A 13,872-nucleotide genomic window follows, 5' to 3' on the forward strand; every position below is an offset into this window, starting at 1 on the left:
GTGGTTGGTTTTAAATAGTATGATCTAACGGGTGAAATGATTAAAAGATAGATCTAAAGGCGGGAAACTTGGTAGCACCAAATGCTTCGTACTATTAATAGCATAATAGCCGGACTATATATATTATATTATATATATAATTTATAATTATATATATATATATATATATATATATATATATATAATATATATCAATCACTTTTAATCAATTAATTGACTCGAATATGAAACACAATAAAGGTTCGAATTTGCAATTTAAGAAAGAGGGTGGAAAGATAAAAGATAAAGAAAAGGGGTAAAAAAACTTTTTAGCCTTAGTAAATCAAAAAAAAAAAGAAAAAGTAAAAAAAAAAAAAAAAGTAGGCCCTACATTCTCCTCAAATTAAGGGGTGGGTACATGTAGGATTTAGTTATGGGGATTAATGTATAAAAGTATGGTATAGATTATAATTTTTTTTATTATCAAATATCAACTTTTTACCTTTTTGTATTCTAGAGTTTGTTCAGTTATTTGAAATAAATTATCATGTTGCATATCATTAGGACAAGTTAATATAATTTGTACATTATATTTTAATATTCAAATACTCTGTACATTATACTTCAATATTAAAAATTATAAGATACATATTTAATCATGAAATTTGACAAAACAGAGGGCATAGTTTTAGCTTTATTAAACACTTATATATGTCGTATTTTTTTCTATATTTTTACTATTCCATTTAAATTAATTTTATATTTTATTAGAAGATAATATTAAGTCTAAATAAGCACTCTCAATAACCATTATAGTTCTAATAACATGCAACACCCACTACTATGAAGGATTAAAACCTAAATTATAACTTAAGCAATAATTACATTGGTTTCAATGGCCTTTTAAATTCTTATTAGCTACATTAATCATCAGGGCGCGTTTGGTTCGCGTTATCTTTTTAAGATACCTAGTAATCCAATCGGAATGTGAAATATGACGGTGTTTGGCTAAATACATTAAGTAATTTATTTGGTAATCTTAAATTCACTTTGTAATGAGATTAATTCTAAAGTGCTAATCCTATTTCCTTGGGAGGAGGTAGGTATTATTGGGGTAATGTTAAATGTTTTTTAACCTAGCCTATTGTCTCCTCTCTCCCAACCCATCCCGATCCCCTCTCACAGCGAGACTCTTCCCGACCATAGTTAGTTAATTTGCGAATTATTCACGAAATTTTTGAAATGCCGAATAAAACACCCGTTTTCGTATTTTTGGATCCAAAAATTCGGAAAAATTCGCGTTTTTTTTGGGTAAAAAGAATTATTCGCGAATTAAACGCGATTCGCGAATAATTCGCTCCAAAAAAAAACGGCCCGGTCCGCTTGGGCCTCGCGGGTGGCCCAAAACGAGAAAAAAGAAAAAAAAAAATTCAGAGAACCTCGTGGTCCTCGCCTCGCCCTGTCCCTTTTTTCAGAATCATCCCCCTCCCACGAGCCCCACCCCCACCCCCACCCCTCCCAAAAAAGGGTTTGCCCTGATAAGCTTATCACCCCTGCGGCGGTGCGGCCCTGCCATCGACCCCTGCGGCCCTCCCCCTCTTCCCATCCGGCCGCTCGCCGAACGCCATCGGAAGCAGCCCTCCTCTTCAGAAATCGAAGATCGAAGATCGAAGATCGGGTTCTTCACTCTTCAGGAATCGAAACCCTCCTCGTCGCCTCTTCCTCTTCCGCTTCCGCTTCCGCTTCCGCTTCCGATATCCAACGATATATAGATCAGTAATCGATCGGGTGGTTCTTTACAAACCAAACCAGGTACGATTTGAGTTTTCATTCTTCAAAGCAAAAGCCGGAACCTTTTAGTCCATCCGATGGATACTCTTTTATACACAAATGGCTCGAGTGCTTAAATTGAATGTGTCCCTTCTCTGTTATGCACAAAGATGGCCCGAACATAGAGCTAAATAATAATCTTAATTAACTTACGGATCAGGAACTCTTGTATTATACCTAATCAGTTTCATGATCTTGTCGACACTTGCAAAAGGAAAATTTTGTTGTGGTCTTTCATGGACCATTGACCCAGTGGGGTTTCTACACTTTATGTATCTTTTATTTGTTTACTGTTTAGACTTTAGAATTTAGATATGCTAGTATGCACTATGCTAAGTGCCAGTTTCATCTTGTATTTAGTTTCTAACTATACTTGTATGTGAACCTTTTATATTTTACATTTAAATATGAACTATCTTGATCTCTTATTTGCTTCATTATATTTATTTATTTTGAGGCATAATATATAGTTTACTATTTTTTTTTTTACTTAATTAGTTTAATTTTGTAGCTCTTTATTCTTATATTCTTAAAAAATATGAGTATTTATGCTAATAGCATAAATCTTGAGAGAAAAAAAACTTAATTTAATAGCCGAATTTTTGATCCCGAATTTTTAATTGGTGAACGTATAATATCCGTATAAATCACGTATCCGAATAATTGGCGAATCCGTTTTTTAGCCCTTTTTTTCAATGAATTTAAAAATTAGAAAGCGAATTTTATCCGAATTATATCCGTACCAAATTTTTGCCGAATCCGAATTAACTAACAATGTCCCCGACCCCGTCGCGATCCCCTCTCACAGCGAGACTCTCCCCGTCCTTTTCTCTCGACCTAGGGCATCCATGCCATGATCACCTCCACCATGCGAGACTCTCCCCGGCCTCTTCTCTCGACCTAGGGCATCCATGCCATGATCACCTCCACCAATCGCAGCGGCATCGCTCGCCATTTCTGAGGTTTCCTTGCTCCAAAACAAGGTTCGTGAGGTAATTTCTTCTCCATTTCCTTTTCCCATTTCAGATCCCAATATTTTTTTTTTTGATTTTTTGAAGGATTTATTGTTATGCCATGAGCAAAATCTTTCTAGTTTGTATTGATGCTATAAAATGTTGTTTAAATAGGTTTAGTGCATTATTTGTTTTGATTTTGAATGGATTTATTGTTTAAATGAATTTCTGTTTGTGTTTCCCCTTTGTAACATCTTAGTTTGTGTTTTACTCTGTGCTTACTTCTGGTAAAGCTAGTATACAACAAATTGTCATGGATAATTAAGGATTTGAAACTGCCGTGATGGGAAATGAAAATATCTTTGATATTATTTAACTTTTTTCACTGATTTTTGGCTGAGACTAAAAGGTAGAGTCATGAAACAGAGTAAAATTTAATCTTGTTTACTTGTCTACCACTTCAGAGACAAAAAGCTTAGGCATTTAACTATGATTGGTTATTGCAAAAATTGTTCGGTTATAGAGTTGGATCTTGGCCATGGGCAGAGCTAGAGAATGCTCTCTTGTTTAATGATGTGGAGGTTGAAAGCATCTGACCCACATGTTAAGGATGGAATTTATTGAGGATAATTTTTAGCCCTTGTTTTGCCTGATCTTTATATAGTTTCTCTACTCCAAGCAGCGTCCGGAAAAAAATTAAATTAAATGTCCAAAGTTTGTGCTCCAGGAAAAGTTAAAATGAGCCTGTAAAAATCAGAAGCAAAATATCTAGTTTAAAAAGCTATTTTGTCTGTCGCAGCAAAAAAAAAAAATCATTAGAATCTGAGGAAAACAAACTAATTGTATTGTTTTGAACACGCCCGCAAACCTGCGCCCTAAAAACCCTACAAAGATACTCTATATTATGATGATGAATTTCCAGTTGAAAGGACCACTTTATGTGGTGATGAGTATCTTTACATGTGTATTGGCAATTTGAATCATTCTCTTAAGAATTGAATGTTATGTTAATAGTTGGTCTTAATTAGTAGTTTGTCAATAATTTTTTCGAGTCTCATATTTGGGACTTGTATCTTTCATCTCTTCCTTTTATTCTAAGCTAGAATCTGAGATTGTGTTGTATTACTGGCATCGTTAATCCTGTAATCGTCTACAATGTTTTTCTATTCTCTATTATGTAAATAAAATTGATGAGAGAGGGGTCGAGAGGTCATACAGGAGAGAGGATGGGTGAGATGGTTGCGTGGGCTGGACTTGAGGAAGAGATGTGCGTGGCCTCGGGAATGAAATCTCAATCCGGGCTGCTTGGAGACCGGAATCAAGTTGAAAGCTGCTGGGCCATTCCCATTCCAGTCCGGAATAGGAATCCCAAACCGATTCCTGTGAACCAAACAAAATTAACCGGATTTGATCAAACCGATTCCCATTCCATATCCAAAATGGATGAACCAAACAAGCCCTAAGATTTGATGTTCGAACAACTTCTACCTTTCATGTAGCATCTAATACAATCTCTTTTCCAATGATGAGTGAGCAGGATAATTAACGAACATATACCACAATTTACCTTTTCCATAGGTCCATGTACTTACCCACAAGTCCATGATAGTATACTAAGAGATTTGATGTTCAAACAACTACTTTTTATGTAGCATCTAACACAATCTTTGTTTCCAATGATGAGTAAGCAGGATAATTAACAAACATATACCACAATTTACCTTTTCCATATGTCCATGTACTTACTCACAAGTCCATGATAGTATACTAAAGGGATGTTTGGTTGCATGCAATTGCAAACACAGTTGCAATTTTTTGGCGGTTGCAACTGCATGCAAAGTCAAATTCTATGATTGGTTTGATGCAGGTCTAACAATACTGCACAAGGAGGCCCGAATGTTGCAGTTGGAACTACACCCAATTTGGCTGTAGTTCTAACTTTAACGGTTGGTGAGGTATTAGATTCACTCACTAATTAAGAACAATAAATAAATAAATATATACATGTATATATATTAATATATAAATGAATATATTTATAAATAAATACACACTAATAAACCAGCATGTGCAACACACTCTTTGTTTAAAATATAAAAATAGTTTTCTTTTGGTAAATTTTAAGCGAATATGATTGTGTATTGTAAATTACTAAATTTTAATTAAATATAATTATTCAATTTGAAAAAGAAAATAGTATAGAGAATCGTTGTAAATTTTTTAAATTTTGGTTTATTATTGAAATTAAATATATTAAAAATTTTAAATTGTCCCAATTGATAAGTTAAAAAAATATTAAAAAATATAAAAATTATATATATATGTTTATTTATTTATAGACAAAAAGTTTAAATGATTAATAAAATTATAAGATGATTTTATGTGTAGTGGACATAATCTCACCACACTATTTGTAAGGTGGTAGGATTGACAACTATAATTATTAGCTTCAGGTTACCAAATAGAGGAAAGGTAACTTCTTAGTAGTTACATCTGCACAAAAACAAACAAAGTGGATGTAGGTTTAATTGTTGCATTTCCAGCTGCATGTATTTCAAACTCTCCTACTTTTACAACTACATCCAACCAAACGGCGCCTAAAATAAATTATTAATGGCAATGCATCAAATCGCCATTGAAATGAGACCTAACCCCTCTAACTTAAATGAAATTACTAGATTTAATCTATTTCCATTAAAAAGGGTTAATTTAAATAAATAAATAGATCAAAAAATTCATTACTGGAAATGCATCAACATGGCAGCAGTAACTAAATGTCCCACTTCTACTTCACCTAATTTGATTCCTGGAATGATCCCAAACGAGCTGTTGGATTTCATGATCAATTTTCTTCAGTACATGGGGCTGTTTTATTTAATAAGTAGCCCAATTGGTATTGAAGAAAATTTGACTAGGATCAAACTTCACTAACCTATGATCCAAATTAAAAACAATCGCTTGACTGGGTTGGTTCATTAACAATAATAAGGATAACAAGTAACAAGGCCCATCCAGTGCACTCCTTATAACAATAACATGTCAATTTATTAATTATGTATGTAATGCATAGCCCTTGGCTACTAACCACGCCTTGAATTTTTCTGATTCACTATCTACACGTGTAGACCCACTTACAACCGATGTCTCTCTTCCTTTCCGGCAATGGAACTAAGTTCCACGTTTGATTCTTCTATAGACTCTATTCCTCTGTCATAGTTGCAATACATCTACCACTATCTCGGTCTTGCATCACCTCCTGATAGGATTTAGGATCATCTGATGTATCCTTTAAAGCATAAGATACCACAGCCTTCAACCTATAGCGTGATGGTGGACGTATCTATCTCCATTTCGTTCCATTCCTTTAACGAGAGAGTAGGGCTCTTTCGAAGTGCTCTCACTTGGGTCAACCTGTGTAACATGGTTATCTTGATAGTGGGCCTGCTTCACTTGATCGTCTACACCATCTTGCCTCTCTACTTGAATTTGTGTAGTCTTTGATTGTTTTTCATATCGAGCCAACTATTGATCCTTATGCAGCATAGCCTTCTCGTTGAAAACCACGTCCCTTCTAATCACTTTCTTCTTGGCAACGGGATCCCACAGCTTGTATCCTTTCATACCCGAGAAAGATGCAGGGACTTCAAGTGTAATTTTGTGCGCTGATTCATTTGGACATGGACATAAGCAGGACAACTTAAGACCCTAATGAGGAATAACCTGCAAGTTTACTATTTCATACTTCCTCCGTTGTTGTGAATTCGAACGCTGTGGCTAGAGACTAATTAATAATGTAGTACGCCATGTCTTCTGCTTTAGTCCAGAACTTCTTTGGCAAATCTGCATATAATTTTTATGGATCTGGCATGTTCTAGCAATATCTAGTTCATCTTTTTTGCTACTCTATTATGTTGTGTTGTTCTTGGAACCGTATAATGGCGTACAATACATTCATTGTTGCAAAGTTTCTTAAACTCCCAAGAAGCGAACTCTCCTCCATTGTCTGGTCGAAGAATTTTGATCTGCTTTCTAGTTTGTCTTGCCTAAGGGTTGCTATACTTCATTAAAATAGCATAAATTTTTATATATCTAACCAATTTGATTTTGAGATATATTTGTGGGCTTTTTGAGGGTCACTCTGGCACCTTTTTCTTTTTTGTTCAAATATTTTGTTGGTCTCTTCTTTTCCAATAATCTATATATCCTGTCTGCAGTATTATATAGAATTTCTTGTAGTATGAAATCTCTGCAGTGGGTAGTTATTCATATAGTAAATATTTTATACAGTAAATATTTTAGAGTTATATATCTGACATCTTTCGTCTGTATGTAATTTTCTGCAGTACTATACTAGAAGGGCTGGAAATTTTCTATTTGTGAGCTGTAGTATTTTCTATCATCCACATCACAATGTCTGATGGTCCTGGGCTCGAATCACTTGTGGATCGTATGTTCCTTCTGATTACTTTGAATAAATCTTCGACTATAATCATATCTCAGACTAGATATCTTGTGTGGCATTAATAGCTTGCTCAATTTTATGATGCATTGCATGAGATTATCTCAAAGGATCAACTAAACTCAGATGATCAATTCAAGCAAGAAATACAGCTGAATGCTTATCAATCTTCTTTTTGCTTGCAGAGACTATATCTGTTATTACAAATGACGGGCGTAATATTGTGGTAAGTTTTTTTTTTTTTTAAATTTTTTTTGTGAACTCTCAACAACACATACTCTTGGAAAAATCAACAAAGTGTAACAAATTTTCCTCACAATTTTTTTGCTTAGGTCAATGATTAGTACATTCACTTCCATTAAGTATGTTACTGTATCCCTTGTTTCTCATCCTCATGATTATATCTTAGAAATTTTTTACTTTTTCTAACTTCTCTTATAATCCCTGGGACATATAAAATTCTATGATTTAGTTCTATTTGGAGTGGCAATTTCCATTCAGATAAGAAAATTTGACCTGATTGAACAATGTATGGCTCAACATTTTACCTTTATGTACTGGTTTGTTTCAGCAGGCTTCAGCCTGCAAATTTTTGGCTGTAAGCATGCCCCTCATTTAAAATGGTTAATGGTAGTTATCCATATTGGTTCAAGAAACTGGTCATAATTTATACAATGCACCCTTTTATTGGCCAACTACTATAGCTTGTAGATTGCATAATGATATTACTTTGTTTGCAATATGCAGCCAACCGTTGTGGAACCATCTCCAAACACCACAACAAGCATATACATTCCTAAACCATAGTGTATCATTGCCCACAATCACAAGTAGCAAGCAGTGGGCTACATAGTAACAACCTCTAAGATTGTAGCTCACAGCATATATGTGGAACTAATAATCCAGGCAATATGCTGGCCGGCAAAGACAGCGGCCTATAAGTTTAATCCATAAGCTACCAGTATCTCAATTACCCCCCCTGCATTAATAATTGCATCAATCTTCACCTTGCACTATATTACTGTGTCAGGCCCAAAAATATGGAATAATTGGCGAATTTAATATTTTTGAATTTAGTTGCCTAAATTTATTAAAATGAATTGACAGAGTAAAGTTTACTTAAATGAGTTAACTGACACCATTTGCAAACTTGTTTCATATAATTTTACAGCTGAAGACTTGTGTGAGTAAGAGACAAAAATGTAGAGTGAAAATTGACATAATTTTTTATGGAACGGGGTAGTTGAGACGTGAGCTAAAATGCAAGGGGTTTTTTTTGTAACCTATCCAAACTTAATATAAAGAACTTGAGTCTTGGCATAGTTGTACTCCATAGGCAGAGGTTCTGGATTTATAACCATCTGTCCTTAGCTTGATTGCTTTTTCATCCTATAAAATTGTTCAGGATCTGCCTACCTTTCAAATTTCCGGGACAGGTTCTGTGTGCCTTCCGTCCATGCTGTACCCTTGGTTCCTTCATGCGGATGAGCTTTTGTAGTGTCAAGTCACCATGGAGCCCTTGCCATACTTTCCATTGGACTCTTGGTCCTTGAGCTCACCCTTTAGCAACTGAGTTGAGCTGAGTCGAGCTTTTCTTGCTCATGCTCTGGTCTTTTACATTCCTGCCTGACTCCTTGCAAGCCAGGTGTCAATTCACGTATTTAAGTTGATGTTCTTGTTGTCTCACATAGTATTCCTTGATGCTGACTCAATTCGAAACCGAGCCTTTTCATTGCCATGCAAAGTTCTGGTGATTGATGATGTCACCTTTGCATCATCACCCAAGATTTGCTAGGTTAGGAGTCAACTATGGTTCCTCTAGTGAGCTTGGCTTGGCTTGTTGAGTACCACCATTAAAGGTCAATCTATGCCAACAAATTCTCAACCTTCGGTTGTTTTCACTCTAGGATAATCCCTGTGTTACCTCATTTATATTGGTTAGCAGTAGTACCTCTCCACTTTCAAATTTACTGATAACAATTCCTTTTCTTTGTTACGATTTCAGGGCATTTTGAAAGGTTTTGATCAAGCTACTAATATCATTCTGGATGAGTCACATGAGAGGGTATACTCCACAAAGGTTTGTCTATATTTTGTATATTATATGGTTCGTTTATGTTATTCGCATTATAATTTTAATCTATACCATGTTTTTCATTGATGGTTCATGGATTAGTTTTGTATCATATTTTTTTATTGACTTCTAAGTACTTTGGATATCTTTGTTGCATTTTTTTTTTTTGGTCCTAATTGAGAAAACTCATGGAAGTTAACTACTTATGATTTCTAGATGATTGTACAATTCAAATGGTGCTTGAGAAAATGCAAGTGTAAAGATAATCCATAAACTGAAAAGGACAAATGGTTTTCCTTAACTTCTCACTAAAATGATCACTTTTTATTTAGGATTACTGTTGTATCATATTATTTTATTGACTTCTAAGTACTCAGGATATCTTTGTTGCATATTTTTTTCTTTTGTTCTAATTGAGAAAACACACGGAAGTTAACTACTTATGGTAACTAGATGATTGTACAATTCAAACAGTGGTTGCAAAAGTGCAAGTGTAAAGATAATCCATAAACTGAAGAGGAGAAATGATTTTCCTTTACTTCTCACTAAAATGCTCACTTTTTATTTTATGTAGTAAATGAGTCCGGAATTTAAAAAAAATAAGGTAAAAATGTATGGAAATCTCATGGATTACAGGGTAAGTTTGAAGACCCCCTGACTTTTTTCTTTTGATAGATACCTTTCAACTTCTTATTTTGTTCGAATTATTTTCCTAAATTGAATTGGGGATTCTTTAAAATAAACAACTTCATTAGGTATCAGCTGGTAACAGTTAACGAAATCCAGAGTCAGTTGAAAAGGTGTTTATAACTGTTAACTTTAATGGCGTCACTATTAAATGTAACAAAATTTAATTAGTGAAAATAAAGTAAATCAAAATAATCGAAAGTTCAGGGGTTCTCAATAACTACATGGTCAATATTGTAATTAGGGACACGAAATGTTCGCCAGGAGTTCCTCATCATAATTCTATCTGGAGCTTCTCACAGAACTTGTACGAGCTGTTGCCTATATAAAACAATTTGACCCATTTATCATCAGAATCTATGTTCTCAGAATTGTTTTTGTATTTGCAGGAAGGCGTACAACAGCTTGTTTTAGGGCTGTATATTATAAGGGGAGATAACATGTATGCCTCGCATCCTAATCTTTTATCTTGCGTTCTACTTCTACTCCTGATCCTGATATATATATATATATATATATATATATTTAATATTCAACATTTGCAGTAGTGTTGTTGGAGAGTTGGATGAAGAGCTAGATGCGAACCTGGACTTGTCGAAGCTTAGGGCACACCCCCTTAAGCCTGTGATTCACTGATCTACAATGAAGTACAACAACGTGCTAGCTTTTTGTATGCATAATAGAAGCATATTTGGTATTGCCAACAAAAGCATCGCACGCAACAGCTTATCTCGGTAGCCTTTGGAATTCAATGAGCCTGAGTATCAGATTTTTATTACAAATTAGTTTTAGAGGCCTTTCCATGTTGAATGCTGTGACATGGGTATTTTTGCTGTCTTGTATCTGACAGATTTTGGAGCGCATCTCTGATTAGCTACCTGCGAACTTTGTAGTTACGATTATAGTAGCTGTTAGTTCCATTTATTTAATACTAAGAATGCATGTTGTATTAGTGCAGATTTGTTCTTGTTTAGGTGTTTATGAATCCTGAAGATACTCGAGTTTTGTTTCTTGTAGAGGATATGCTGCGTTGAAGGCAGAGAATTCGCATTATTTGTGTAGTGATCACTTTTAAATCTCTTTGCTGGAGGATTTTCTTCTGTTCTTCGACTTTCTTTTTAGTATGGGAGTTTTCTTTTCCCTCTTTGTGAACCACTAGAAGAATTTTTATAGGGAAAATTTCCTGTGTGTCCCTGCAAAAGCATAATTAGGATTTAGCAATATGCATGCACACTTATTGTCTAAGATATTTAGTTAAATTTTTTTTAATATAATTATTTAGACCTACTTATGAAATCTTGTAAGTCATTTAGTTAGATTCTCATTTTGATTTTTGTAAAATTTGTATAATCTAATCTAAAAGAATAGTAATTTTATTTTATTAAATCTTGTTGAATGCTCCTAAATATTTTCAGTTTTTTATAAAGGGAGAGAGTGAAGAATAAAATCGATTGAACAATTATAAAGCTTTGTCATCAATTATGCAGTATAAAATTACTTATCAAATTAGAAGTAATAATAAAATGATTTAATATTATTATGTACAAGATTGGAAAGAAGCAACAAAAAAAATTTGATACGACTATAAAAATAATTCTAGTTAAGAAAATTAATTGGAATAGCATTACAAACTAGCATATAAACAAGCTTTTATGAATTTAAAATTTTACATTCTAAAATAAATTGAAGTAAAAGAAATCTGAATATTTAAGACTAATATGAAAATATTGAACTAAAAGATTCTATATTATTTAAATAATCTAAAATAGTTAGCTTGAACAGTTTGCAATCCAAAAATGAGTAAAATTTTGCATAATACAAATTTGACTATTTAAATTAACATATGTATGCAAGCTAACTTATCTAATACATGCCATAAAAAGATATTAATAAAATTTATTACAGTTAAATATCTAACTGATCTCTGTTAAATATTAGTACATTTATTCAAACTAGTCTTAAATATTTATCTTTATATAAACAAAGAAGATTTAAAAAGTGAGGGATGGATTTGAAATCTCTTTTATTTTGAAACGCATTTATAATAGTCAAGAGTAAAATAGACATTTCAATCTTTAAATTATTTTTAATCTTAACTTAACTGAAGTAAAAATAACAGAGAGAAAAAGAACTTAACGGTTTGGACATTTTCGAAAGAAAGCAAACATATAAAAGAGTAATTATGATATTATCAAATTTATAAGAATATTTATGATATTTGTAAGTTTTACAGGAGTATAGATGAAATTGACCCAATTTAATAAGAGTACCACTAATTAAGATACCAAAATTGTAGTTGATAGGAGGACAAGTGACAAATATGATCATATCTAACTTGGATTTGAGGTTGAGAATTTTGAAATAATTTGCAGGGGCAGATCCTCCGGAATGCCGTGCAGGGGAATTCTTGTGCACGCCTCTCATCATGTGATGCTGATTTGATTATACAATCGCGGCGGTCTCTGTTGTTTTGATAATTTTGAGCGCCCTATTATTATTTGTCTTTGCGTGACAATTCTGCGTGCATGGACTTTTTTTGAGCACGCGTACGGCACGGAACAAAAGCAGTTTGCTCAACAAATTGGTCCCACGGCACGGAAGAATGCCAAACGTACAAAATGGGTTTCCCACCTTTCGTTGTGAAATCAAATATTAGAGTTTTCCCACCTTTAATTCCCACCTAGCTACTAGTAATAGTCTATGGTCTTTCTACCTCAAATTCATTCGCTACTACTATAACTATATAAACAGTTGACTTCTCATTTCATTCTTCATCGTTGAATGATGCATGCACTTGAAATCATCCATATGTTAATCTCCACGTAAACCTCCATTTATTTATGGTTATGCTATTAACTTTTATATATGTAGTCGAGATTAGTTTTGTTTATGTCTTGTCGGGTACAATGTCCGGCGGAAACAATGGGCATTTTGACTGGATCAAAATTTCGAGCTGAACATAGGATTTTTTTTTTTTTTTTTTTTTTTTTTTTTTCTNATTAACTTTTATTTATATAGTCGAGATTAGTTTTGTTTATGTCTTGTCGGGTACAATGTCCGGCGGAAACAATGGGCATTTTGACTGGATCAAAATTTCGAGCTGAACATAGGTTTTTTTTTTTTTTTTTTTTTTTTTTTTTGAGAAAAAGTAGCATGCTACCGCTTTATTCTTTTAGGGGGTGAACTTAGCTACATATTGAGGTAATTAGGCCTCAAAAAAAAGAAAGAAAAAAAACACTAGTTAACGCAGAAGGGGTCCCAAAGCTCTCTGAGAGAGCGGATCTTGGCCAACAAATAACCCGGTGGATGTTTACCTTTCTCGAAAATACGGCAATTTCTTTCCAACCAGACGATCCACCACGTGGTGACGACCGTCGCCAACTCCCTCCTCCCTAGCGAGCCACCTTTTAAGTATGCTTTCTTCCCATAGCTGGTTGATAGACGAACAATAGGGGAGGTACTGTTTGTTTGGAAGCAAAGCCGCCAGTAGGGCTTTAGTACTTTGGCAGCTTGCGAAGAGGTGATCCACTGTCTCCGTCGATGACAAGCAAAATACACAGCTCTCCTCACCACATCACCCTCTTCTTAAGAGGTTGTCCACTGTGGGGACCTTTCTTTTCAAGTCTAACTGTTGGGAGCCGATTGTCCGGACCCTTGACCTAGTCAAAGATCTCCCTCGGGAATAGTATAGGGATGCGGAGCGGCTACGATTAGTGATCCTCGAAGTTTGCGCCCTTTGACTGGATCAAGCGATTCGGCTGATGAGGGATCGGATCAACCGAGTTCGAAACTTCTACTGTAGAATTGGTTCGGTTGGATGAGCCGAATGTAAGGACTGAGCAAAAACTAAGGACGGCCGAAGAGCCGAATGGATAGAAAAGTACAGTGAT

General features: G+C 34.4%; 1 protein-coding gene across 3 annotated transcripts; it reads left to right on the forward strand.

The window, feature by feature from the left end:
- Positions 1,537-11,082, forward strand: LOC109717602 (sm-like protein LSM8). Of its 3 annotated transcripts, none has more exons than XM_020243454.1 (7): positions 1,537-1,791; positions 2,618-2,801; positions 7,106-7,209; positions 7,407-7,447; positions 9,227-9,301; positions 10,372-10,424; positions 10,531-11,082. In XM_020243454.1, the coding sequence occupies exons 3-7, from the start codon at positions 7,173-7,175 to the stop codon at positions 10,616-10,618; spliced, it is 294 nt and encodes a 97-aa protein (XP_020099043.1). In that variant the 5' UTR covers positions 1,537-1,791; positions 2,618-2,801; positions 7,106-7,172; the 3' UTR covers positions 10,619-11,082. The 3 variants fall into 3 exon arrangements, with proteins under 3 accessions (XP_020099043.1, XP_020099041.1, XP_020099042.1); XM_020243452.1 differs by having other exon boundaries at positions 1,539-1,791; positions 10,528-11,060; XM_020243453.1 differs by having other exon boundaries at positions 1,539-1,791; positions 2,618-2,792; positions 10,528-11,060.

Source organism: Ananas comosus, linkage group 11 (assembly GCF_001540865.1).
Source record: "Ananas comosus cultivar F153 linkage group 11, ASM154086v1, whole genome shotgun sequence".
Lineage (NCBI taxonomy): Eukaryota > Viridiplantae > Streptophyta > Magnoliopsida > Poales > Bromeliaceae > Ananas > Ananas comosus.